General features: G+C 46.5%; 1 protein-coding gene across 1 annotated transcript; it reads right to left on the bottom strand.

The window, feature by feature from the left end:
* Window positions 1-1,106: 1,106 nt before the first annotated feature.
* On the bottom strand, window positions 1,107-27,908 carry LOC105698590 (dopamine D2-like receptor). Its single transcript, XM_023433253.1, has 7 exons — window positions 27,843-27,908; window positions 8,112-8,221; window positions 6,438-6,690; window positions 5,822-5,922; window positions 3,979-4,155; window positions 1,672-2,141; window positions 1,107-1,315 (listed from the first exon to the last, which is right to left on the bottom strand). The coding sequence occupies exons 1-7, from the start codon at window positions 27,906-27,908 to the stop codon at window positions 1,107-1,109; spliced, it is 1,386 nt and encodes a 461-aa protein (XP_023289021.1).

The following is a 27,908-nucleotide window of genomic DNA, read 5'->3' as shown; positions in this document are numbered from 1 at the left end:
AACGCGTTCTTGCTTAGAGCCTCCATAATTACGTGTTAAAGTTTTAGATAATTTGATGCACCCAGTTTGGAGATAAATTTTATAATATTTTGACATTTTGGGATGCATATACCACAATTTCATATCACCTTAAAGACAAGTAAGAGAAAAATTCCCGGGGAAAAAGTGTCTCTTAAAAACCAAAATTATCCTCTGTTCGAACCGAACAATTGGCCACGGGACGTTGTCAAGAAAAATATAGCCCAGGAAATTTTGCAAAGAATTTGTTTATTGAAATGTTCTAAATCTCCGCCTTCTGACTGCATGCGAGAAATTAAACGTTTTAGGATCGAAGTTTGTATGAGAGGAGAATTTGGAAGTTTCTGGTGAAATAAATAATATCTGACGGCTAACTAATTGCAAATGTCCAAAAGTGTATAGGATTCCGAGGTTCACCGAGACCGATAATTTTGACTCGAGGCGGAAGACGCCGTTCAGCCGTCGATGGAAAACCGAGCGGTATCCGGTCCGGGACTTCCGCGGCGCGGAATAACCGGATCGACCGATACATCCGCTGAAAAATGCCGATGAATCGCAATCGCGATCGAGCGTACCGCTACCGGGCTATCGACATCGAGAGATTTTTCCAACTCTCGCTATAAATTACAGAGCGAGCCTTCATGAGCAATCGATGGCCCGATGGCGGTTCCGGGTGGAGGGAACTTTAGAGCTGACTTGCCCTCGCGATTGCAATTTTCCGAACTTGGTCAGCGACATCGATCGGACGGCCCAACTTAGTCAGAGGTAGTTTTCGAGTCCTCGATAAGTTGGCGCCGAGTCACGTCCGAGATGAGCTCCAGGGCCAGATAGGGTCGCGACCCGCGAGGCCAATCCCGCGACAAATTAGAAGCCCCGAAGCCAAGATTCGAGATAAGACCGACGGAACTCGAAATCACTGAGGAGCCTTACCGATCGACCGGTCAGAGAGCTGCAGAGACGTCCGGGATGGCAAAATCCTGATCGGCACATCTTGGGATTCCAGCACCTCCTCTGGAGTGCACTCTGGACCGCCGGATGCTGCGCGGAGCGACCAACGATAGGAACCTCCGGAGTTCCCAGCGACCGGGCTAGACGCTGATCAGCTTTCGAAACGCCTTCCGAAACTCGGGGTTGAAGACGGTATAGATGACGGGGTTCACGAAGCTGTTCATGTAGCCCAGCCACGAGGTGACGATGAACGCCGTCAACCCCGGCTGGCAATCCCAGTCCAGTTTGGTGCAAATCGCATCCATCACGTTGCAGGAGAAGAAGGGTACCCAGCAAATTAGGAACACTCCTGTAACACGAGGATGCAGATCCTGGAGTGACTCTACCAGACCCTACCCTAGAATGACCATCAAGGAGCATCGGTACGTTGTGAAATGCATTCCAATCGAAACATCATGTCCACCCGGAAGAAAATAATCAGAAACTTCCAGCCTCCATAAATATGCCAATTCCAGACATTTTGAAGTTGTTTTTTCACCTTAAGTACTCCATGAACCATTAAACAAAACAGCCCCGGATGGAAATATCTTCTACACCTTTTCATTCTCTTTTAAGATGAATTTAATTGAGACGCATTCCACGACTTACCGATCCTTTTAGAGTATCTGGCGGAAGGATGCAGAGGAACTGTACAGGGATCCTTACCGAGGACGATGGCGAGGGTTTTGGTGGCCTTACGTTCCTTCTTCGCGGAGCTCTTCTCCCTCTTCTTCTTGCTGGCCTTATTGGCCTTGTAGATGGTCAGCTTGGAGCTGGTGTTGGAGTTCTTCTGGTCCTTCTTCGAGGACGACCCTGACTTGCCGCTGGGAGATCGGCTCAGCTGGAAGGGCAGAAGAGAACTGGCGCTTTTGAGCCTCTTCAGCTCCTGTTTGCCGGCGCTGCTGCCGTTCCTCTTGGCCTGGGAGCCGACGCTGGTCTCGCCCCTGGGTGGCGTGGACGTCGACGTTGAAGACGAGGGCGCCGACGCCACCTTCGGGTTAGGACTCGGACTTGGACTAGAATTTGCCTCCGTATTTTCGTGGACGACCGCGCTGCTGGCCGCGGCGTCGTAACCGGAGTCCTTCCTTACGTTTTGGGTACCCAACTGAGCCTGAGCCACCGCACTGAAACGGCAACTGAAATGTCAAATTTGGAAGCGTCTCTAATCCCAGCGTCTAAGCGGTTCCCAAGCTGTAATTAATTCCCTCCTCCCCGGTTCCTTGCGGAAGACGGATCGGGGAACTTCCATTCGCGTCTAGTAATGAGCAAATGCAAGACCACGGCCAAGAACATTATAGCTCCGGTCGTGGTCTTGTATACTCGAGATCAAACATCTTGCTTCACTGTTGGTTTTGGTCTTGCAAAAAGTTCAACTTTGTACTTTTACTCATCACTAGCCATGAGCACATGCAGGGCTATGATCAAAACCATGGCAGTTTTGGTCATGATCTTGGATTTGCATACTCAAGTCTTGGTTTTGGTCTTGCAGAAAGTGCAACTTTGTACTTTTACTCATCACTAGCTCCTAGTGATGAGCACATGCAGGACTATGATCAACGTGGCAGCTTTGGTCATGGTTTTGGACTTGACATTACGGTCAGTTTTTGGTGTTGGTCCTGCACTTATTGCATGATCAAGACCAAGACTATACGATCAAGACCCATTTTGCTCATCACTGCGCGACACCCAGTGGGCGGTGCCCTCTCTTCAGGAATAGCAATTGTCGCCAGCTAGCTCGGCAAAGTCGAAGTTTGCGGCCCCGGCAAGAAGTAATGTTCTCCTAATTAGAGAAGCCAGCCAATTAAGAGACGGGACTCCGAGTTGACCCGCCCGCTCGATCCCCGCTTCCTGGCAAGCAAGAAAATAACTGTTTTGCTCGCGATCCTGTCGCTCGAGAGCCAAGACAGTATTTCAACCGACGGGAAACGGTCATGCCGGAACTCTGACTTAGCTCGCCGTTAACTCTATTTACACCAATCACTCGGTGCGCGGATTAAAGGCGTACTTTTTATTAAATTCTTAGGGTAAAGGATGATTTGACCCGAGAGCTTTCCGTTCGCATACGAAAATATGCGTTTAGAAAATGTCATTCAAGGTAAAACAAGGTTAACATTTTCGGTTCCAATGAAATGCTCACTCTTGGACTAAAAATCGAAATTATGTTCTCATATAAATGTATTAAAACGGAATCGTGATTTAGCCATCACGTACTTTTTGTTAAATTCTTAGGGTAAACGATGATTTGACCCAAGAGCCTTTCGTACGCATACGAAAATGTGCGTTTGAAATACGTCGTTAAGGTGAAACACGGTTAACATTTTCGGTTCCAATGAAATGCTCACTCTTGGATTAAAAATTGGCATTATAATCGCATATAAACGTGTCAAACCGGAATCGTGATTTAGCCATCACGGCGCTTTCTTCCTGCAGATTTTTACGTCAGCATTATCTCGAATTGCAGCAAATTCCATTACGCGTACATTTTCGGAAACTGAAGCTATATCCATGAAAGTATTTTCCCACCTGACTTGTAATATTCCATTTCTTTGGTATTCTAAATTGTTCGAGCCAGGTCCTGAAACTCTTCATTTTTTATTCCAATCCTCCAAGAAGCGTAAAACATTGAAAACGTGCCCGGATCACGCCATGTTGTTTCTAGTCCATGATAAGTAAATAAATTTTTTCTACATAACGAAATTTCATGACTTTCACGACCTACTTTAGGGCCTCCATATTCACGTGGTAAAATTTGAAACGAATCGGTATACCCAATTTGGAGAATACTTTCACCAACGATTGGACCTCCCAGATATATGTAGACTAATTCTTTCATATCACCTTAGCTCAGAACCATTTATTTTAGGCAAGCTCCACCTCGATGCAGAATTTCAAGCGATGAAGCACTCTCGGCATTAAATCAGTATGCTGTGACCGATTCAAGGTACCGAGCCAACGGAGGAAGATCGGACTTACGCAGCCTCCTCGACGACGGTGGCCAGGAAGAACTCCGTGCTCTTGTCGTTGGAGATGACGACGACCGGGTCGAGGGGCGTCTCGTCCTCGTCCTCGTTGCTTCCGGAAGCGGTGTTCGTGGGCTCTTCGAGGCCTGGAGCCACCAGGGCGGCTGCCCCCAGTGCAGTTTCCGCAAACCTTGCCACAGAATACCCACTGCGTGATCTTAGTCAAGAGTCGTTCACTACTTTCTCGCGGAGGACGATCAGACACCCATTGAACTTACCGAAGGCCGAGGGGGAGGTCTGCCGCGAGGAGGTCAAAAATCGAAAAGCAAGGTCCTCCAAGCCAATCGTCATGTACCTATCGATACCAATTGCGACTTCCATACCGATAAAGCACTTACAAGTGTCTCCCCGAATCCGATTTGCCGAGAAGTCGTTTCGCCTTTGATCGCTCGCTTTTGTCAGGAATTATCTCGAGCAAGGGCAAAACGGCGAGGTATTGTCGCGTTCCTTGCAACAGCCGACAAAGGGGAAACGCCGTCCCTTTCCTCAGGGAACTTCGTCTCAAAATGCATCAATGCATTCCTCGTCGAAGCGAATTCGCCATTGCAGTTCCTCGCGCTCCTCGGAAGAAGTTCCCGAAGTAACTGTCCGCGAAGATTGGACGAGACTCTCGCGACGAGAACCGTTGACTTCTCAACTTTGAAATGCATTCCTTCGGATGCATCGTATTTCCCTTTTTTACTGTTTACACCGACTTTTGTTTCGATTTAGGGCCCGTTCACGTAAAGGGATTTCAAGTAGGAGTTATGGTTGTTGCAGGGGCGCAGCTATGTTGCGTTCATGAACAAACGCGCACTTTGCGCATTGAAATGCGCGTTTGCTTGTGAATGCAACTCAGGATGTAATAGAATTTGTCCACGGGCTTTGCATGTCGCTATCCTCGTTGAAAATGGCGTCGAAAAGTCCTGTACAATTTCTTGTCCACGACTTATAATTTACTTCTAATGATTAATTTGAAAATAACCAAACAAACCAAGTACGTCCATGAACTTCTGCGACCTGCGATGTTTCGCCAAGGCAACTTCCAGCACGCTCCTCGATTCGCATTTCCTCTCTTTCGAGCAGTTTTAATTACTATTAAGGCGACCTGAAAGTGGCTTCAAAGAGATCTCGTTTACGAAACTTTTCTCCGAACTGGGTGTATCGAATCGTTTTAAACTTCACAATGTAAATATAGGAGCCCATAAGGAAGGTCCCAACACTCATGAAACTGAATTTCATTTAAATTTTGTTTACAGACATTCTTAATATTTATTATGAAGTACGAAATTTGCCGGGTGTTGGGACCTTCCTTAAAGCCTCCATAATCACATTATAAAGTGTCAAACGATTCGGTGTACTCAATTCAGGGAAAAGTTTCATAATCGAGACGCCACTTTCGTACCGCCTTAATCCATCGAAATAAGCCAGAAGACGACTGTCAGTGAGCCGTAATTACCCAGGTCCAGATATCAATGTCAGGCTCCATATTCTTCGGGGAATTCCGAGGGAGATCTGTGGGAAATCCGGGGGAAGCCCTCTCGAGGGAATCCCCTGCTAGGCTGAGTCCGAGGTCAAGGTCGGGGAACCCCTGGGGATTCCCTCCGCCGATCCGCGCCGGTCGGCCGGTGCGTTTTCCGCTTCGGCGTCGACTCTCGACCCAGCGGCCGGTGGCGTCGGCGTCGGGGCGCGGCGATTAATTCGAGACGAGGTAGTTAGTTATTCAGGGTGTCGTCCCGCCGGAATTAAAGCTTGCGCATGCGCGAACCAGTCCCCTCGCGGCGTCCCTCGCCCCTCCACCTGGCCTGTTTGCTCACCTGCGAGTGTGAGCGATGTTCTCGATTATGCTTCCGGGTTTTATCATCCCTAAATTGGGCTTGCGGGCGGCCCGCGCCTTTTTCGCCCGGTTTCGCAGCGCCTGCAAACGAGCCCAACTTGAAGCGCCGACTTTTCATCCGGCGAGCGCGTGCCGAACATGGCTGCCATTTTTCAGAACTGTCCCTTTAATTGATGCACCTGAATTTCCTCGATTTACCTCCCTTTTCGGTAGGCACTTTGGATTGTCCCGGGTCGCAGGGGAAACCACAGGGTGGGGAAATGTTCCATACAAAATTTCATCTCAAGAAGTCCAAATGCACCGCCAAAAAGTAGACGTATTGAACATTCGAGATAAAATGATACAACAATGCCGATGATAAAAAAAAAAACTTATCTTTTTGCGAAATTAACTTCATATTATTGGGAATGTAAACGGATGCACGTTTGAAATTGATCTACTTTCTTCGGGTTTCTGAGTTAGACCAACTTCATAGTTATGGGCGCAATTGTTCAAGTTGGTGGAGGTTTTTCATTTTTGATTTTCCGGGAGAATTTTTTCCACTCACTCTAGGGGGAAGAGGCACAGGATGAAGACCTGGAAAAGGGCGGGCTCACCTTGAATATGTTGTAATATAGGAACACCATGATGATGCAGGGTATGTAGAAGCTGGAGAGGCTGGAATAGATAATGAAGTCCGAGTTGTAGAACAGGCAGAGGTCCGGCACCCTGTCGGGGGTGTTGTTCAGCCCCAGGACTATCGGGCTGCCGATCGCTGCCGATATCACCCAAACGAACAGTATCGTCAGCCACACCCTCCTATTGTTCTTGTGCTTGGCGTATTTTATCGGCCGGGTCACCGCGATGTATCTGCAATTCAGATTCAAATTCGAGGAGAGCACCACCCACCGATGGCCGCCCGGCCGATTTATCCCGCAAAATCGACGCCATTGACCAGCACTCGAGCCGTTCGAGTTCGATTCAAGTGCGCGACCAGGTCCCGGATCGACTTTTTATTTTTTCCCGTTTCAATTGCGCCCCGAAAACGCAGCGATATCGTTTCCAGAACCTCCAACCACCCTCGAAATCGCCAGCCTCTAATCCGGCTAACCCCGAGGGGTGAAATTCGAATTTTTTCCCTGAATCCGGAAATATTTTCAGGTTTATACCCGGCCATCCTTTCAGAAATGTCGAAGGAAAAAAAAAACACTGGACGAGGGGGAAGTGAGAACGAAGAGAATCGCGAAGACCCCCCGCAACTTCCGGGACTCCCAGAAATCGCGGCCCCTTTCATCCCGGGCGAGCTCATCGGCTTTCATCTCGGCGAGAACGGACGTTTTTCGACATTTTTATCACGAAATAATAACGATCCTCTTAGAGTCTGCGGACAAAGGAGAGCGCGTTCGTCCTTATTAAACAGCTCGGCAACTTACGTTCCTTTGAAGTAAAATCCGAAACGGCCGGCGCAAAGGAGTCGGTCGTGCGGGGGCGTGGGAGGGCTTTCTCTTTGGGCGGAAATTCGCGGAAATTGTCGCGTCATTAAAATAAGTACTCTTCCTGAAAAAAAGAAGGCGCCTTCTTTGATAAGTTGGCAGTCATCCCCTTCATTTTTTCCCCTTCGAATAAGCGGTAGCGCGGGATGTGCCTCATTCGCCTTGAGGGGGGCTCCAGGGGACGGTATCGCCGGTGAGTGATTTTCTTTTTTTTCTCTCTTTTTTTTTCTGGCGCCGAAGGAGGCCTCGTTAAATTCGCGCTTTTTACCCGGTCGTTCCTCGCCGTTGGCGGTAAATTTTATACACTCGCTGCGACACCACGCGCCCTGTCCCTTTATTCTCGGCACGTAACCTGAAAATCAGCCCCTTTCATCCTGCTCCCCTGCGACCCCCCGCGACGAGTCTTTTCATCGCCCGACAAAAACCGGGCCCGCGTTTCGAAAAGTCCCGCCACGTCGCGAGCTGGGACGTTTTCCCACCCCCGGTCGGGGTGAACGCACCCCGGCGCGATTTATGATCCTCTGAAGGGAAACCACCCCCGAAAAGCGAGGCGAAGAACTCCCATTCGCACCTGAGACCCTTCCCTACCACGTGAACATTTTTTTTTTCTTGAAATCCCGAATTATCATAGTATTTTTAATTTTTAATAATATTAAGGAGTAACGAATAGTGGTGGTAACATTTTTTATCGCTCGGTTTGAGGCTAACTCTTGACTGGGGATTTTTTTGGAAGGCCGGAAAGGGTCGCGACTGATCGAGGTGAACCGGAAGGGTGGAAAAGAGGTATGCCGTGCTCACCTGTCCACGGAAATGGCGACGAGATTGAAAATCGAGCTCGTGCTGCACGTCACGTCCATGGCTATGTAAAAGTCGCAGACGAACCCTGGCAGACTCCAGGCACCGTTCACCTGGAACAAGAACGGAGTCTGAGATTGAATCCCTGAGGTGGTATGAGAAGGCGTCACCTGAACCGGAAGCGACTATTCGGACATCCTGAAAAGAATGCCATCGACTTCGAAGAACGCATTCCGCGTCCTCGTACACAGTCCTTGCTAGGAAATTAGAGATGCGACAAGTTGAATGTTCCAAGTCGCTAAATTCGAGACAATTTCGGCAATTTGTATGGTACCTCGGGTTATCGGTACGAACAAATGGGAATGAAAGGATTAAAACCAGTCACTTCCACCTAGGTGTATTGTCTATTATATGTACACTGAAATTTGCGGGTAGGCTGACATAATGCAACCACGGGGTCTGGTCAGACATAGGCTTAAGGTATGGCAATATTACAACCAGCCCAAACTAGACCTGACCAGATCCGACCGAAATAAGCATATTATTTTTTACAGACGCCTATGCACTTATCCATCGGTATCCACCAGTTCTAATCGCATAAAATAGGGACAAAGGGTTACAACATCTATAAAAAGAAATTTGGTCCAGTTGAATCTGATCCAGTCTGATCAGACCCGGACGAACCTAATCAGCAGTAGCAGAGCCGAAAGGTTATTCCCTGGTAAAATCATGCATTTTAATTATTGAAATAATGTGAAAATCAGCTGGAGACTTCAAGAAGAAATCACTGGAAATCCTAGAAAATCAGCGAGACATTGTCACAATTTTAAGAATGTCATTCCTTGCCGAATTACGTTGATGTTTGTCACATGAAATCAAAGACAATCACTTCTCAAAGGAGGGAATCGTATTCGCTGATGTCCAAGCACCCCAAGCACATCCACAGCCCAGGACCACTTGCACCCTCCCCATCAAACCCGCCACGTTTCTTCGTCGATAACAATGTAAATAAACGAGAGTTTCATTGTTCTGTGAAATAAAAAGTCGACGCAGCTGGTGGGGGTGCAAGTTGTCATAGCCCCATGCCCAGACGAGACCCCAAGACGTGAGACGCAGAGCATCCCCCAGCCGCGATATCTCGTTAAACAGTTCGCGCAAGTTCGCGACAATTTCACCCTCACCCGTGGAATCCTGATCGGATTTTTGCCGGGGGTGGGGGTAATTTCCTTGGCCGTAAGACTTTTACGAGGCGCAGGGGCGAAAGTAGTTACCGAGGACAGCATTAGCCGAAGAAAGCCCGCGCAGGGCGACTTCCGGCGGTGCCGGGGGTGCGGCGCGTCACCCTGGGGGTAGTTCGGAAACTCGATCAGCAGGACTAACCGCGCGTGGGACTAATTCGAGTGCTCGACAAGTACGGGGTGCACGTGGTGCACCGGCTCGGCACGATAGCGTCGTCGGGTGTGCCCTGGTATCCGGGTCAAAGTTCATGAATCAGAGAGCGAGGCTAAGTACGTTAGGGGATGGAGGGAGAGAAAGCCGAAGGAGAAGGAGTCGAAGAGAGAGAGAGAGGGATGCTGTGGTCAACAGCCAGAGTGGAACCGACCTAAAGGGTGGAGATCGAAAAGACGGGGATGGAGCCGGAGAAATGGAACGTCGTTTATTCATCTTGGGATGGCCTCTCTTCCAGATCGAGGGTGGAGGTCGTTTCCGGGAAAAATTATGCATCGCGGGATAATCGAGGATACCGAAGTCTCCCTCGAGTTCGGACCTTATGCCAGAAATTGGATGAAACGCCGTTCCATGCCCTCGCCATGTTCCTCAAAGTTCCTGATAACGAAAGGCGAAACGAGCCCGGATTATCCTCTCGAGTTGGATGCTGGACCAAACGAAACGTGAACCTGTTGATGTATATATTTTCTTTTCTTTTCTGAGAAACTTCTCCTGGCATTGCAGTACATGGAAAAATTAAAAAGGTAAAGTGGGCCGCGTTCTCCTTTTCTTTTTTTCTTATTTTGGTAATTACAACTTTCATACTTGTAAGCGTAACGTTGCTTCTGAGAATATGGGGAAACGTTTCCGTTGGCATCAGTGCATCGTAACAGCTGTATAACCGTTTCATAACGTTTCTAATATGTAATGTAACACATATGTAACGTGTAAGTGAAATTCGGATCACTATTTCCTACGCAGGTATGTAACCCTGTTATGAAACGAATAATGAAACATATACATACCACATCGGTAAGAGGTTATGTGTTATGTTAATGTTATGTAACCGCAATGCTGACAAGTCCGTAATGTTACCTGACGGTAATCATTCTATATTATGTGATATGGATGTATCTTTTAAATAACTTTTGAGGGGCAAAAGTTTAAACTATTTCCTACGCAACTATGTAATCCTTTTATGAAACGAATAATGAAACATATACATAACACATCGATAACAAGTTATATGTTATGCCAGTGTTATGTAACCGCAATGCTGCCAAGTTCGTAATGTTACCTGACGGTAATCATTCTACATTATGTGATATGGATGTATCTTTTAAATAACTTTCGTTGCATATCGTGTTACTCCAGGGTCACGTAACTGTAACATAGCGTGCTTGAGGGGTAGAAGTTTAAACTCGAGTTTCGGCCACGCAGCGAATGTTATTTACCGGAAGCCGAGACCACACGGTGGTTGAAATTTTCCACTTTGTCCTCGAGAAGTTCCCGAAGAAGGGGGAGAAAAGTGCCCCCTTCCTCTTCCGGCGAACGAAACGGCGATATTATGCCAAGGGATTCGTACAGAGCACGCGCACGCGAGTACATTCGATACACGAAGGAACCTTTGCATTTCCGACACGGGGTTTCCGCGGAGGAATTCCGCAACTGGGAGCATTCTCCGTGCGCCTCGTGCATTACGACCCTGAAACTTTAACCGGGCACGAGGTTAAACGAGTTTGCCGGGCCACGGAAAGAAATTTCCTCACGGTCGGCACATTCGTGCCTGGGCCTCTTAACGTCCCGGTTTATGCACATTCCGGCCCCTGAATAAAAAATAATTGCAGCCACCAGAGGGATGGACGACCCCCGAAACTCTGGTGGAGGAGCCCTCGATTTTCCCGCTGATCTAGAGCACCCCATAAAACGTGCGTAAAGGGAAGAGAGATATTCGAGGAACAGGGAGGCACGCTGATATATCCTTCGGTCGATAAGCGGCGTTTCGCTTTCCATCCTTCCGAAGGGCGAGTGAAGTTTGCAATGGACCCTGAAAGTTGAGGCCGACACGAGATCATACGTGCTACCTGGCGAAAGTACCCGTAAAATAAAAGTGGGGGAATTACGAGGGCGTAGGTTATTTCAATAAAGCTCGGGCTCGTTAATTCTTCATTCCAAGCGATACCGATGACGATAAATTCCCAGGTTCGGCGGGAACTCACCACCCTCTTTTTGCTAGGGGGAAATTTCGTCGAGGGCTGTCGCCCTGAAGAATTAAGGGGTGGCTCGATGGCTACCGGGGTGAACTCGAATCGACGAGCTTCCGTGCTTCGAGACCGAAATACGTAATCATAATGGCGGCGCCGATAACGCTTGCCGAGGGCGAGCGTGAATTAAATTCGCATCGGGGTGACTTCTCGTAATTCGGGGGGGCCAAATCGATTCGAAATTGATGTAATCACCGAAGTTAAGCGCCGTGGAAGTCAGTCCATGGGGCGACACCCTGAACACCAGCCCGAAGAAGACCCCGAAGAAGACCAGGGGACCACCCCCGATGTCGTGAACCGTATCTCGGTAGGAACACTTTTTTTTTAGCAAGTTTTCGAAATTACCAGAGTTTTGGAACAGGAAAAAAGAGGGGGGGGAGGATGCAGGAGAGAATGAGAGGAATTGTTATGAGCAAATGTAAGACCAGGACCACGTAGTCTTGATCTCGATCTTGGTCTTGCAGAAAGTGTAAGATGGACTCTGATTTTATTAATTGTTAGGCAGAGAGAAACGTGGTTTTTCTAATAGCAAAGTTCCTGGATGTGGTAACGCTTATGAATAATTTTCTTTTAATTTCATCTTGGTTAGAGGGTCGTTATCCAGCTCGATCTAGGTCTTCATCCTGTATGCTCAAGTGTTAATCTCAATTTTGCATGCTCAATTCTTGATCTAGGTCTTGCAGAGTGTGCAAGACTAATTTTGTTCATTGCTAGGCAGAGAGGGAAACGTGGTTTGCTTAATGGCAAATTTCCTCGATGTGATAATGCTTACGAATAATTTTCTTTTAATTGCATCCTTATCAGAGAGTAGTGATCCTGCATGCTCAAATTTCGATCTTGGTCTTGCATGCTGAAGTCTTAATGCAGTGCAGGACCTGCAAGACTGATTTTGTTCATTGCTAACCAGAGAGGGAAACGTGGTTTGCCTAATGGCAAATTTCCCCGACGTGATAATGCTTAAGAATAATTTTCTTTTAATTTCACTCTCGTCTGAGAATCGTCATCCGGCTCGATCTAAATCTTGATCCTGCATGCTCAAGTTTCGATCTTGGACTGCATGTTCAAGCTTTGATTATGGCCTTGCAGAATGTGCAAGACCGATTTTGTTCATTGCCAAGCAGAGAGAGGAACATGATTTTCCGAATCGCAAAGTAACTCTATGTGATAACGCTTATGAATAATTTTCTTTTAATTTCATCCTCGTCAGAGAGTCGTCATCCGGCTCATTCGGTGTCAGCGGTGCGATTCCGTCATTACCGTACACCGAAAGCAATTACGTCAAATGACCGTCCGTGTACATTTTACGATGCGCACTGCGCGGACTTCGAAACGGCCGACAGTTTACACCGTAATTTGCACCGCCATTTTCTCCGCACTTAGCCGGGACATTTTTGACACCCTGCTCCACATTTTTACATACCGCCGCGGGTCTCCTTGTACAAAGAGGTGGTTATCCATTTTTTCAGAACCAAGAAAGCGAGGATCGACTCATTTCCACGGGTGCCGTTTGCAAGAACCAAATTCGAGATAAAGAAAATGGTAAAATTCATTGGCCACGAACTTCTAGTTGATTACATCAATTACTGCGGTACATCGTCCAAAATATTCAAAATGTTTGCCAAAGTTACCCAAAATATTCGGCTTATCACCTAGAATATTATCTAAAATATTGAAAACGGTTTAACCATGACACTTTAGTTGAGCAAAGCCAAAGAATTCGTCCAAGTGAACTTCTAGTTGATTACATCAATTATTGCGATACATCGTCCAAAATATTCAAAATGTTTGCCAAAGTTACCCAAAATATTCGGCTTATCACCTAGAATATTATCTAAAATATTGAAAACGGTTTAACCATGACACTTTAGTTGAGCAAAGCCAACGAATTCGCCCAAGTGAACTGAAATCCCGTTTTACGCAATCGAAACGCTTCTTGAAACGAACTGGGTGCAATTAGTCTAACTATTGCATCCAATGATATTCTTTACCTACGTGCTGAAGCTTTGGGAGGTTCGACAGTTATCGAGGAGCTCATTATTAGTTAAATGAGAACCGAGTGCTTCAATTTCAGGGATTATTCCACGACTGACTCGTTAGTCTCTTATGGGGACTCTATAGTCCTCGGCACAGATAATTCAGAATCATCCTCACTTTTAATTCCGAACTTTCTCCTTTTCCTGGATCCTTATCAAAGTTCCCCATCGAGCTCGAATCGCGAATCCTGAGACCATCCGCAGGATCTTCCCTCGAGGTCGCCCCGACTCCTCTCGGGGTTCCTCTTCGAGGAACACCCTTAAAGATGGCGAACACGTCGTCGTCGGGGCGGAATATTTTACAAGCGACTTGCGACGGACGTCCCCTAATGGACTACGTGCCACGCCGGGCGTAATCGGCCCGCGACTAATTTGCACGAGAATTAGCTCGCCTAATGACCGACGATACTTCGACGTCCCGCGGGAAACGAGTCCCGACGTTCCTGCCCCGACAGCAATTCGAGTAATGCTACAAATGCACTCGGCTGATTCGGCAATGCGCCTGCGATGCACGCATTTCGAGGCATTTCGGGGCGTTAATCGCACCTGCACCTCTCGCATCGGTGCATCGCATCGGATCGCACCTCCGAGCCCCTGCAACTGCAGAATTGCATCGGCCTATACTTTCAGTCCAGAGGTGTCACCCTTCCACTCGGAGGATACGGGATCGGGTAAATAAATTCACATGAGATGACAGTAAGAGAAGTGAGCCCTCTCGTCAAAGATACAAAATCGACCCCCTGGTCGCAGCAAGACTAAAGGGCCTTCCTAGCATTATGAGGATATGAAAGGCGCTAAGAAATTTAATCGACGTCGATAAAGTCTAATTCATCTATACCATTTTTGGGGGGTATGACGTTTTGGATACTGAAATGGGAACATAAGCTGGCGCGTCCCACACCGAAATTTATATTTATGTTCAAGTCTTTTACAGTCTACGTTGAGAATTATACCAACTGAAGGGTTTTATATGTCATTTCGGTAAAGTAATGATAAAAAGATCGATGTAAAACTGCCGAAATCCAATGAATTCATGACTGTTCATATTTTGACGAACTGACGTCGACGTCTGTGACGTTTAGCTGCAACTATATTTTTGCTCTAAAAACGCGTGTTAGCCGCAGGACAAGCCAACATTCTCTTGCAATCGTTGGTGAAAGTATTTACCATATTTTCCAATCCGATTGTGTAATATTCCATTTCTACGGTATTCTAAATTTTTTGAGCTAGGTCCTGAAACTCTTCGTTTTCGATTCTAAGCCTCCAAGAAGCGTAAAACATCAAAAACGTACCCGGACCACGCCATGATGGTTTTTCTCCATGATAAGTAAATAAATTTCTGATAAAAAATGAAATTTCATGAGTGTCAGGACCTGCCTTAGGATCTCCATATTCCCGTGGTAAAATTTGAAACGAATCGGTACACCCAATTCAGAGAATACTTTTCCCAACGATTTGACTTCTCACATATATATAGGCTGACTTTCATATCCGCAACAGTCGATCCCTTTTTCGATCGATCGAAAAGAACTTTTCACGAACAAAAGTGTCTTTATGACCTTAGAATAACCGATTAGCTGTAATTGTATAAATTACATTTTGTGTACCAAAAAAATGGGGAATATAAAACATTAAACGCACTTTTCTCAGCATTATTTAAAACGATAATGTAAATATCTATCCCAAAAACGAATGATTAAATCCACCTGGAATTTTAAGCCGCAATCGAAGCGAGCGACTATTTGCAGAAACGTTTCTCTATTTCTCTGAAACTTCTACAATTGATAAAATAAACGGAAAATCACAGGCATGGGAAACAATCCCTCGAATGCACTTGCACCCTCCGCCTGCAATCCGAATGAAGCACTTCATTGTTACGGGTTTACAGAGCCACCTCTACGATTAACGTTCGCAGAGTCGGCCGATTTGCAGAAATGTCTCTCTGAAACTTCGGCAATTAATAAAATAGCGGAAAATCAGAGTCGCCCCGCAAGCCATGGGGAACAATCCCTGGGATGCACTTGCACCGTCCGACTGCATTCCGAGTGACGCCGAATGGCATTTGCAATTCGAATGACGCACATTACGCGTGTATATAGTGACCTATACGATTAGCACCCACTGCAGCGACCGATTTGCAGAAACGTTTCTCTATTCCTGGGCAACTTTCACAATTAATAAAATAAGGGGAAAATCAAAATCACCATGGAGAACAATCCCGGGGATGCACTTGCGTCGTTCGCCTGCAATCCGAATGCAGCACTTTATCGTTACTCGTATACAGAGCCACCTCTACGATTAATGTTCACAGGATCGGCCGATTTATAGAAACGTTTCTTCATTTCTCTCAAACTTCAACAATTAATAAAATAATTGGAAAATCAGAGCCGCCACGGAGAACAATCCCGGGGATGCACTTCTATCGTTCTCCTGCGATCCGAATGCAGCACTTTATCGTTACATAGAGCCACCTCTACGATTAATGTTCCCAGGAACGGCCGGTTTGCAGAAACGTTTCTCCATTTCTCTGAAACTTCAAGAATTAATACAATAATTGAAAAATCAGAGCCGCCACGGAGAACAAGGGGATGCACTTCTATCGTTCTCCTGCGATCCGAATGCAGCACTTTATCGTTACATAGAACCACCTCTACGATTAATGTTCAAAGAATCGACCGATTTGTAGAAACGTTTCTCCATTTCTCTCAAACTTCAACAAGTAATAAAATAATGGGAAAATCAGAGTCGCCATGGGGAACAATCCCGAGGATGCACTTCCATCGTCCGCCTGCAATCCAATTGCAGCACTTTATCATTACGCGTATACAGAGCCACCTCTACGATTAACGGCCACAGCAGCGACCGATTTGCAGAAAAATTACTCCATTTCTCTGAAACTTCAAGAATTAATAAAATAATTGGAAAATCAGAGCCGCCATGGAGAACAATCCCGGGGATGCACTTCCATCGTCTACCTGCAATCCGATTGCAGCACTTTATCATTACGCGTATATAAAGCCACCCCTACGATTAGCGGCCACCGCAGCGACCGATTTGCAGAAACGTTTCTCCATTTCTCTGAAACTTCAACAATTAATAAAATAATTGGAAAATCAGAGTCGCCATGAGGAACAATCCCGGGGATGCACCTCCACCATCCGACTGCAATCCGAGTGACGCCGGATGGCGAGGGTAATTCAGTGATGCAACCGCATGTGCAAGCCAGAGGAGAGTTCGGAATATTAATCACACCGAGGCTTCCTCGGGAAAACTTCCCCCGCGACCCTGCCGATGTTTTGACGTGGGAACGTTGTGTTTAATAATCCCCCGGGAACAAGCTTATTACACCTCGGTTAGTTTTCGGTGGACAGAACTTCCCGTAACGCGATGGACTGCTTCGACCGATAGCGTTTAATTAGGATGCACGTTGCACTTCGCGAGCTGCGCGAAAATTCAGCGTTTATGGGAAATTTGCGTTTAATGCTGCCCGATCCGAAAACTCTTGTCTGATATAAGCCTCGTGAATGCACGGGAGGATTTGTAGTATGAAATGATCTACGATAGGAACACGTTAATGATTTAATCTAATCTAATTTCAACCGCAAATAAAATCTCGTATCTGTTTTCGTACCGTTTGGTTCAGAAAACAAAATCGTTTGACTGACCGCATTTAATTAGCTTCAGAAAACATTTCGGATGTGTCAACCGAATTTTACATCCCCTGACCAATAATCAATAAACCAAATATTTTGGTTAAATGTACAAAATTACTTTAATATTTTAAATGATTTATTACCATGCTTCATGTAATTAACCGAATGTTACCAGCCAAAGACTTATGCCTTGTCTACAAAATATCTGATTTTTCATATAGCAATCATATTCTACAGTTGAACCAACATAAACTTCGGAGATTCTGTAAAATATATTTCCACGTGTTAAGTTGAGATGAAAACGAGCGTTATATCGGAAATCGATTAAACCTCGGAAATTTCAATGGAGTCCCGTTTCATTCTCGTGAAGTTAGTTAGTTAATTTCTTAACCACGATTACTTAATCTCGGATTATATAGAATGTACTAATTCAATCGAAATCGATAATTTCGACGTGGGTGATCGACTAAAATCGACGAGCGTCATCTCCGAAGCGTCGATTTGGGGCAGATACTTTTTTCCCGAGTAGTCTGCGTAAATCGATGAAATTCCCAAAATTCCGGAAATTCCGCGTCGACGTCATCACGCAGATACATGCGCCGCGAAGTAAACGGGTCAACGTTGGCGCACTTCATTAATATTTCCGATATTTAAAACCTGCCGACGCCCCATGTGCGTCGGCTCTGCAAATTACCCCAATTTCGGAGGGCCCCCTGCAGCACAATTATTAAGTTCTATTTATTATGCGCACTCCGCGGTCATTACAGGACATTAGAGCAATTACGTCTCGGGCAAAAACGCGTTACGATTACGAGCGGCGGGCCAGGGTCGCTCGTAACGTCGTTCCTTCAAATTGCATCCGACCTAGGTTTCGGGGCTGGGGAATAATTGTCACGCGCTTTTGCGCCCTAATTACCGTGAATTATTCCAAATTATCGCGGATTATCGCGCACATGCTTCCTTTCGGAGGACGCGGCACGCGAATCTCCCGTATTGAAAAATGACTAGGAAATTCTAAATAGTATCTAGGCCCTGGTTAGAACGTCCAGGCTAGGGAATCTCAGATAGTATCTAGTTAGGATGTCAAAGCTAGGAATTTCCAGCCATAGCCAGGCTAGTTGAAACATGGTCATGCATTCAAGATGGCATTTTCTGGACAAAAAAAAAGAAACAAGGACCTAGACAGAATTTAAAACTGATATTCAAGACAATTTTATCTAGACTTTCCCTATCAGCGTCAGGCTAGGGTCTTCTTAAGATTTAATTGTGCAAGCAATATCATTTTGTCTGTACCTCCCCTGTTCAAGCTGAGCTAGGCTCTAGTTAAGACATGATCATACATCTGAAAAAGTTTTTTACGTTCGGTAATATCCTGATTCTGGCCCCGAAAAGAATAGATTGCACTGTTGATCATGCTCAGAAAAATCCAAGTAGGACCAAGATATGGTATCATCGTTGAACCCTGTATAAAAAAAGCGTTCCAGGGAAAACTCCAGTCATTGATTTTATCCAGTACGTGCAGGACCAATACTGGTATTTGGACCAACCTAGGATATCCTGCCTAGAATATCCTACCTAGGGCTTGCATAAAAAAACGTGACATTCCAATATAGGTCCTGTATTCGATTCCTGGCTACCTTGATAAAGGCATCCCAGCCAGATCCTCTCTAATTAATCAGATTTCCTCCACGAGTTTCCTCAAAATGTGACCCTGTCGTTTGAGTATCTTCCCCTAAAACTCAACTGCACCATATGAGTCCGTTTTCCGATTACAACGAAGTAACGCCGTGAAAAGCTTTCGCCGAGGCTTTTAACAATGTCCTCCGAGACAGGGAGGTGGAATTCCGTAATTGTAGTGGCCCGATCGAGATGGGAGCTCGCGAGTCATCAATTAATAGAGACGCCTCGTCGAAACGGAATGAAAAAGTGACGCGACAAAGCGGCCGCGGGGGTGACTCCCGCTCGAACAATCCTACAGAGTCCGTGGGGTGAAAAATTCATCGATTTTGACTCGGGGTGCAGTCCGATACGTAAAAACGCCGGTCCGGTTTTCCAATTTTTCCGGAAAACCCGACAGTCCCCGCCGGCCCTCGATTACCCCCGGACACTCGTTAGCCCCGAAACGCGACCGGATATGGAAGATGCTTTTTGCGCGCGAAAATCGAGCACCTGGGGAGCTTTAATCGCGGGGGTGTCGATTGTCACCCTGGGGGATGAAAGGGTTCGATCGCAAAGTGCGTTATCCCGCGTACAGCAGTGACCTGCGGTTGGGAAATCTTTAAAACGAGGAAGACCATTCCGCAGGAATTTCGAGGAGCTGTTTAGACGCCTGCAGAATAAATTCGTGTATAGAAATATGTATATGATTGCGAGGGTGTCGATTGTCACCCTGGAGGATGAAAGGGGATGAAAGGGGTCGATCCCAAAGTGCGTTATCCCGCGTACAGCAGTGACCCGCGGTTGGGAAATCTTTAAAACGAGGAAGACCATTCCGCAGGAATTTCAAGGGGGTGTTTAGACGCCTGCAGAATAAATTCGTGTATAAAAATATGAATATGAATGCGAGGGTGTCGATTGTCACCCTGGAGGGTGAAAGGGGATGAAAGGGGTCGATCCCAAAGTGCGTTATCCCGCGTACAGCAGTGACCTGCGGTTGGGAAATCTTTAAAACGAGGAAGACCATTCCGCAGGAATTTCAAGGAGCTGTTTAGACGCCTGCAGAATAAATGCGTGTATAGAAATATGAATATGAATGCGAATATGGATTCGCGAGAGGAGATTCGAGTGGGTCGCCGTTAAATCTCTCGCCTTGCCGAGTCGACGGGATTTCTCCGATCGTTCGCAGCATCCCTTATGAGTTTCTCGCGGGAAACGGAAACAAGACGGAACGTCCATTCCGCGAAGGGGCTGTAGAAAGACGCGTTGAAGAAAAAGAGGACGAGGAATTCACTACGACGTGAATATATAGAAAAGTATCAGGAAAGACGTGGAAAATTTCAAGAAGAGGGCAAGAGAGGCTCCTCCGATTCGCCCGATTTATATTCATCCCTCGATCGGTGGATGGCTATCGATTTCTGCGCCTATCGACCCCTTCTTAACGAGCTGGCACCTCTACCTGGTAAGGAACGACTAGGGAAATTCGCTATGCAGATAGCGACGTCGGACCGGGTCATAGAAAAATAATTAGGCCGACGGGGGAAATCCTCCGAAGATGGAGACTCTTCGTTTACATATTGTATTTTTTTTCCGTTAAGAATATAAATGAATGACATAACCGTACTAGCAGTATGTTCATTATTAATTATATTACACCCAGGGAGGAATGAGAAGCGAGGATCCTTCCAAGATGGCGGTCTTTGATGGAGGACGAGCGAAGAGATACATCAGGTCTTTTTTGGTGAAATTCTTTAAAGACGGATTCCACATGCCCTACATTTTTCAGGAGGAAAAATCAAAGAAACGTAATTAACATATTGGTATTCATTCCATTATTCATTATATTACACTCAAGAGAGAGAAATGGAACGCGAGGTTTCCTCCAAGATGGCGGTCCTCGATGGAAAATGAGCAAAATGATACATCGATGCTCCTTTGGACGCATACAGATGAGAAAGAAAGTTGAAATCCTTTTAAAACCGGGATTCCTCACCCCATGCCCTACGTTTTCGAATGTACAAACATATTGACATAATTAACAAATTGGTAATTCCATTATTAATTATATTACACACAAGAGAGAGAAATGGAACGCAAGGTTCCCTCCAAGATGGCAATCCTCGATGGAAAACGAGCAAAGAGATACGTCGGAGCTTTTCCGGGTGCTCTTTCAGGAGAGGAAGGGGAGAAAAACGAAGAAGTCTCGGTCGGAGCCTCCCCCAAAGGCCCGATTGATATTCATCCCTCGATCGGCGGACGTCTATTGATTTATACGCCCATCGATTCATCCCCTTGCTCCTTACCGAGCCGAGGCGACTCCATATCTGGGCGACGTATCGCCTTCTATCTCGATGGTCCCACTGTTTGCTCCAATTTAGGGGAAAATGGTTATCAGCGACTTGTCAACAGGATCAAACGGAAATCGCCGACCGAGGGAATCGAATCGAAGCATGGTCGACGAATCCTCCTGATGAAGCCATCCATTAATTATCGATAATTACGTGGGGGGAAAGGTGACGCCATGATCGGCTGGAACAATTAGGCTGCACCTTTGCACCTTTTTTCAGATCTACCTTCCTCGTTCCTATCTGAATGTATTATAAAACAATCTTTGGAGGCTGCATCTCATTTCCGGGGGTTCCAAAAAGCTCCGATCACCTGGACACGCGTGGCAAAGAAGACTCATCGATTTGTAACGTTTTTTAGAGTCGAACGCGGCCAAGGCTCGAAAATAGAATTCAGCCCAATACAATGTACAGGACGAAGTATTATCTCCAGAGGAATTAGAATCCAGGCTTGCGATGGCATCCCCTTGATGTATGCCTCCTGCTTTTTACATGTCCTGCTGTCTGAGTTGGTACATCTAGGTTCAATATCTTGCAAAAAGAAAATTCGATCAACCAAAGTGTTCCAAGTATTGGATAAATGTACCAAACTCCTTAAATATTCGATGCGATCTGTCGAATTATTTAATATAATCAAGTAATGGCTATTAAACAAAGAATTTTGTCAAGCCCTTAAGTTGTTCGTAATAACCATATTCTATGGGGGTCCAAATTGATTGGTCCACCGAAATATTTTCCCGCGTACGGGGTGCGACTCTGAGAAATGACTCGTAGGTGGAGGTGTCCCGGAATGCCGAAATTGGAGCGGTTACGAGGAGCGATATCCCGCGAAGCCATCGATACCGGAAGTTCGACGTCGACTTCTCGCCGCGAGGAGCTCCGATAATTCGAGTGTTCCTAAGTAGTTCGATTCCGGCGATCCGTCTGCCCCCCGCGGACCGAATTTGCATAGGTATACCCAGGAAAGCACCAGCCAAGGTGCACGTTTTCATGCACTCCTACCCCAGGATGGGACCTCCCTCAACTTAGGAAGGGACTTCCATCGGCCTCGGCAGCTGGGCCTCCAGGACCTGGCACGATAACGACTTCGGAAGCCGGTAATTGGACGTCCCTAACTCGCAGGGAAAATCGGGAATCGAGATCCCCAAATTCCCGATGAAAGGGCTTGCCGGCCGGGAATTGGGACGACTCTCCGAGTGGCTATAATCGGAGTTAACGTGATTTAAGGACCCCGAGAAAGCTGGAATTTCGGGAGTGGAAGTGTTTCCGAGTGGAGAAGTGATCTTCAACGTCTACGTCCCTATTTTGATGTTCCTGGACTACAAGGAATCGACGGCCGAAAGGAAGGGAGCATCAGGAGTTTAAAAGCCTGGCGAGAAACTGGGGTTGACATCGGCTGGGTCGTCTTCGAGGGGTTCCCTTGCTCTTCCGCGTTCCCATCGCGCTCCTCCAGGAATCCCCGAAAGAATATTTCTCCGAGAGAGCCCGGGAAATTAACCTCCTCCCGAGGGAGAGAAGGAATCGTTAAGCCGCTTTCGCCGAGGTAGCGGAATTTTCTTTCCAATCTTTGAGGGCGAGTCGCGAAGCGCCCTTCGGGTGCAGGACCATTGTCAGGATCGTCTGGTACCTCGGTACGTTCAGGACCTCGAATCGCAAACTAATCCGCGAAGACCGATGGATCCTGTCTGACTTTCCCCCTGATCCGTCTTTGGCACCCTTATTTATAGTCGCCGCCAAAGAAGACCCCGTTAATCCGAAACTTAGTTTAATTAAAGTCTGGAGTGGCGTGTCCAAGAATCCTGACGTTTAAAGGACGGTCCTGGTTTTTACCCCTTGCCGAGAAAAATGTCCCTTCGAGGAAGACGCTCAAAGTGCGAAGTCCTTCGAGGTCCTCTTTAAGGTCCTCGCCGAGTCCTGGAGGCAATCCTGGGTCCAGCTCGAGCGACCTCTCGTCACGACGTCTTAAGAGGATATGAAAGGCGCTGAGAAATTTAATCGACGGCGATAAAGTAAAATTCATCTATATCCTTTTTGGGGGGAATGCCGTTTCGAATACTCGAGTGGGAACATAAGCTGACGCGTCCCATTACCGACATTTATGTTTATGTTGAAGTCTTTTACAGTCTACATTGAAAAATATACAAACTAAAGGGTTCTATATGTCATTTCGGTAAAGTGTTGATAAAAAGATCGATGCAAAACTGCCGAAATCCCTCGAATTCATGACTGTTGATATTTTGACGAACGATCATCGTCATCTGTGACGTTTAGCTGCAACTAAATTTTTGCTCTAAAAACACGTGTTAGCCGCATGACAAGCCAGCACTCTCTTGCAATCGTTGGTGAAAGTATTTACCACATTTTCCCATTATGTAATATTCCATTTCTACGGTATTCTAAATTCTTCGAGTTAGGTCCTGAAACTCTTCATTTTCGATTCTAAGTCTCCAAGAAGCGTAAAACATCGAAAACGTGCATGTCTAGTCCATGATACGTAATTAAATTTCTGATGAAAATTGAAATTTCATGAGTTTCAGGACCTACCTTAGGACCTGCATATTCCCGTGGTAAAATTTGATATGAATCAGTACACCCAATTCGGGTAATACTTTTCCCAACGATTTGACTTCTCAGATATATATAGGCTAACTCTTTCATATCCTCTTAAGGACGTGGACAGTGGCGAGTGTTGGGCCAAGGGTAAGATACAAGGACCTCGTAGGTACAAATGGGCTTCCAATATCCGCCGATCCTGGAGGAGGTCCAGGCCAAGGGTTGTCCTTAGGCGAGTCCTGATTCGGCCGAGTAGATACTTCCCCCCGGGATGTCGCCAGCGGGACATCAATCACCTCGAGAGTCCTCGATCCTTCGTCCTGGGATCCCCCTTTCTCCCGGGACGTATCTCGAGCCTGGGAGGAAAATCCTGGAGGAAGGACGGGAGCGAACACTCCTCCAGAAATAAACATCGGGGGATTTCCAGGGGTGCGACACGAGAAAGAGGAGCGACTTAGACGGACTCGGCTGTTTCGAAAATTGGGGGTGCGTCGAGGCTGCCAACTGGCAGTCGTGCCAACTGGTCCTTCCATACGCTTTCGAAAGTACCACAAGATCCATGTAATTACGCGTACCTGATGGGCACGTTGTCCAAATTTAATTCTCCACCTTGGAAGAACAATTCACATACACACATAGTCCGAAACATCCCATAAGGGAAACCTTGCAAATCAATGGGTTTGATGAAACCCAGTTCGCCACAAAAACTGCATAATAATTTTATTTCTTCAGTCGATATTGAATCGTTTAATATTTTACCTCGTAGCACCCTAGTATCTTCCAAGGTACCATAACGAAGAAAGTAACAGAATTTATACCTACCATTTCTGTCGGCAATATGTCTCATTTCGTCGATGAAACTTTTTTCCGAACTAGGAGTATCTAGTCGCCTGAAAACGTACTACTTAAAAAAGATCGGAAGCCCTAAGAATTACCCAGAGACCCGTGAAGATTCATTTTTTACAATTTGTTTACAAGCATTTATAAAGTTCTTTATAAAAAATTAAGTTTCATAGATATTAGGACCTACATCGGGGCCATCTTATTTATATGGTAAACTTTCAAAAAATTCGGTACACCCGGTTTCGAGAAAAGTATCATACACGATAAACCCGTCAGTCACTGTCACATCACCTTAAGGTGAAATGAAATCCCCCTCAAGTCAATCGGTTCGAATAAGACATTTTTTTTCAAGGGTTTTGGATCGAACCGTCTGAAACTTTGACACGTGACTCGTGAGCACCTAGGAATAATCCTGACACTTTCAAAATTTAGATTTTTGAAACAAATTTTTTAATTCAGCCCAGGCCTGAACCAAAATGGTGTCGAGCTCTCATATTTCGATTGATATACAATTATTGAAGGCTCTAATAGAAGAAACGAAAGGGTCAGGACTATTGTACGACAATTTAGAAAACTTTGGTAATCGATACACTTGTACTTTAACGAGATAAAAGCAAAAATAAAGTGTCTTATGCGCTGCTATGCTAAAAGGATGGTAATATGAGGTTGGCACGGAAATCACAGATGGCGCAGGGTGTCCGTCTGTAGTCAATTAGAGCTTTGGAAACCATGAATCCAGGGGATCTCTTAAGTTTTACTTCGATTTCTTTACAATTATTGTACGAAACCGAAAGATGGAGTATGATATTTAGTATAATACTCAATATAATTCGGCAATTTTTCAAACAATACTCAATATAATTCTGTCAATATAAAAACGAACGTTGGCAACGTAGGTATTTAGAAAAACCTCTTTCACCGACGTCGATCAAGTTCCTGGGCGTGTTCCACTTCACCTTAACGTTGCCGATTACACGAGAGAAGGAGCCTTAAACGGATACGTGAGTAGCGAACTTGGTCAGAATTTCAGAGCTGACTTTTCAGGAAATCGAGTTACCGATTCCAGGCTGGACCCTGGAGGACCCTCGGACCATCCCCAATTGCGGACCAGACGGCGCGGGATCCAGGGCACTAATAATTCCATCGAAACTACTCAGGAGACGCTCGCAAAACCCATCTGGATTTCGGAGGAGGCATAACTACCTGCACTGTTCGTGGACGGCCCCTCCAAGTTCCGGCGAATGTCTGCGTAGGTAAATTTAATCCAACCCTATCCAAGTCCTAACTATACGTGTCCGAATTCCGGCCCCAGGACCCGGGGCACGCCACCTACGTCCCGGTTAAGCCCTTCCCGAGGAGTTACTCGAGTTGTCTTACACGACCCGGGATCGGGAAGGCCATATTGTGCTCTTTGATCAGCGACACCAGTCCAGGTGCCATCCGGACCATTCCAAATGGCCCGAAATAACGAGCGTCATCGGAATTAACTCACCCTAGATACCGCACTCCCAAATCCCTACCTGTAGCTGATATAACACCCCATTTAGGAGCCCCTCCACCGGAATCAAGCACCTGCGAAACATCCCTTCAACGCGAACTAATTACCGTCTTCAAAACACACCCCACCCAGGGCTGTTCCATCGAGAAGTTCTCAAGTGTCCAGCCCGAGGGAGGTTTCGGACCCGGTATTTAAACAGCCAGGAAGGGTGGAAATCGCCTTCGAGGGGGTCTTCGGGTACTCGATGAACGAGTACTCGGATACAAGGGAGGATCCTCCACCTCCGATTCGCAACTTTTCCAATCCCGGCTGGGGTGGAGTCTTTTCTTTAATTAGTACAGAAGATCCTGGGGCAGTTTCTCGAAGGGAAATAAAAGCAAAGAGCACCCCCTCGCCCTGAGGAGCTCCATTTCCGTAAAACGTGTTGTTTAACAATCGCCGTACTGCCAATCTCGTTTAAGGCTGGTTCGATGGGGCTTCTTGGTGGATCGGGGGTGGGTTTGCGGGGGCGGGAGTAAAAGAGGGCTATGGCGTAAATCGTAATACGTCAACCGTCAACGTTCGCGATATGGTCATTTGTTACCCTCGCTTGGCCTTCATTTTTCAGCCTGTCGACTGTCGTTAGGGGGTTAACTGCGAGGGAGAGAGTGCCCTTGTCAAGATGTTGCAAACTTATTTCAGATCTTGGGAACGCCAATCCCCGTCAAAGTCGTGATCCTGCGGAGTAGTCTGGCGGAATCCGGGGATTAATAAGGGGTAGAAGAACTGCGTCATCGGAGGATCGCCCTGATAAGGACACGCGAGCGTCGTTTCGTCGTCCTTCGTTACAACGTTCGTCGTAGAAGTATATTGGAACACATTGAGGTGGACACGCGAGCGACGTGCGTCGCTTTTGTTAAAATATAACATCCGTTGTGACGCACGTCGGATTTGATGCTAAGGTGGCCTTAGCCTAGGACTAGGACCACACGAGGCGTTTCAACATCCATCGTAGAGGTATATTGTGATCTATTGAGGTTAATGGACCCATGAGCGAAATGCGTTTGTTAAAATATTACGTCCGTTGTGACGCACGTCGGATTTGATGCTAAGGTAGCCTTAGCCTAGGACTAGGAATACAGGAGGCGTTTCAACATCCATCGTAGAAGTATGTTGTGATCCATTGACGTTAATGGACCCATGAGCGAAATGGGTTTGTTAAAATGTAACGTCCGTTGTGACGCACGTCGGATTCGATGCTAGGGTGGCCTTAGCCTAGGAATAGGACCACAGGAGGCGTTTCGACATGCATCGTAGAAGTGTGTTATCATTCATTGAGGTAGATACGCGAGCGACGTGCGTTGCTGTAGTCGAAGTACAACGTCCGTTGTGACGTACGTCGGTTTTGGTGGTGGGGTGGCCATAGACTAGGACTAGGAATACAGGAGGCGGTTCAACATCTATCATAGAAGTATGTTATGATCCATTGAGGTTAATGGACCCATGAGCGAAATGGGTTTGTTAAAATGTAACGTCCGTTGTGACGCACGTCGGATTCGATGCTAGGATGGCCTTAGCCTAGGAATAGGACCACAGGAGGCGTTTGAACATGTATCGTAGAATTGTGCTATGATTCATTGAGGTGGATACGCGAGCGACGTGCGTTGTTGTGGTTAAAGTACAACGTCCGTTGTGACGTACGTCGGTTTTGGTGGTGGGGTGGCCATAGCCTAGAGCTAGGTACACAGTATGCGTTTCAACATCCAT

This window comes from Orussus abietinus, unplaced genomic scaffold (genome assembly GCF_000612105.2).
Source record: "Orussus abietinus isolate OABI.00-Male unplaced genomic scaffold, Oabi_2.0 scaffold31, whole genome shotgun sequence".
In the NCBI taxonomy this organism is placed as follows: domain Eukaryota; kingdom Metazoa; phylum Arthropoda; class Insecta; order Hymenoptera; family Orussidae; genus Orussus; species Orussus abietinus.
Note: the sequence above shows the minus strand (reverse complement) of the source record. Positions and strands in the feature narration are given on the sequence as shown.

Excerpts from the sequence above, each read along its gene's own strand:
- LOC105698590 (XM_023433253.1), bottom strand. The coding sequence starts at position 27,908 with ATGGATGTTGAAACGCATACTGTGTACCTAGCTCTAGGCTATGGCCAC. Across the intron at positions 6,691-8,111 it reads GTCGCCATTTCCGTGGACAG|ATACATCGCGGTGACCCGGC; the intron begins GTGAGCACGGCA and ends TCTGAATTGCAG. Across the intron at positions 1,316-1,671 it reads AACCCTCGCCATCGTCCTCG|GAGTGTTCCTAATTTGCTGG; the intron begins GTAAGGATCCCT and ends CTCGTGTTACAG.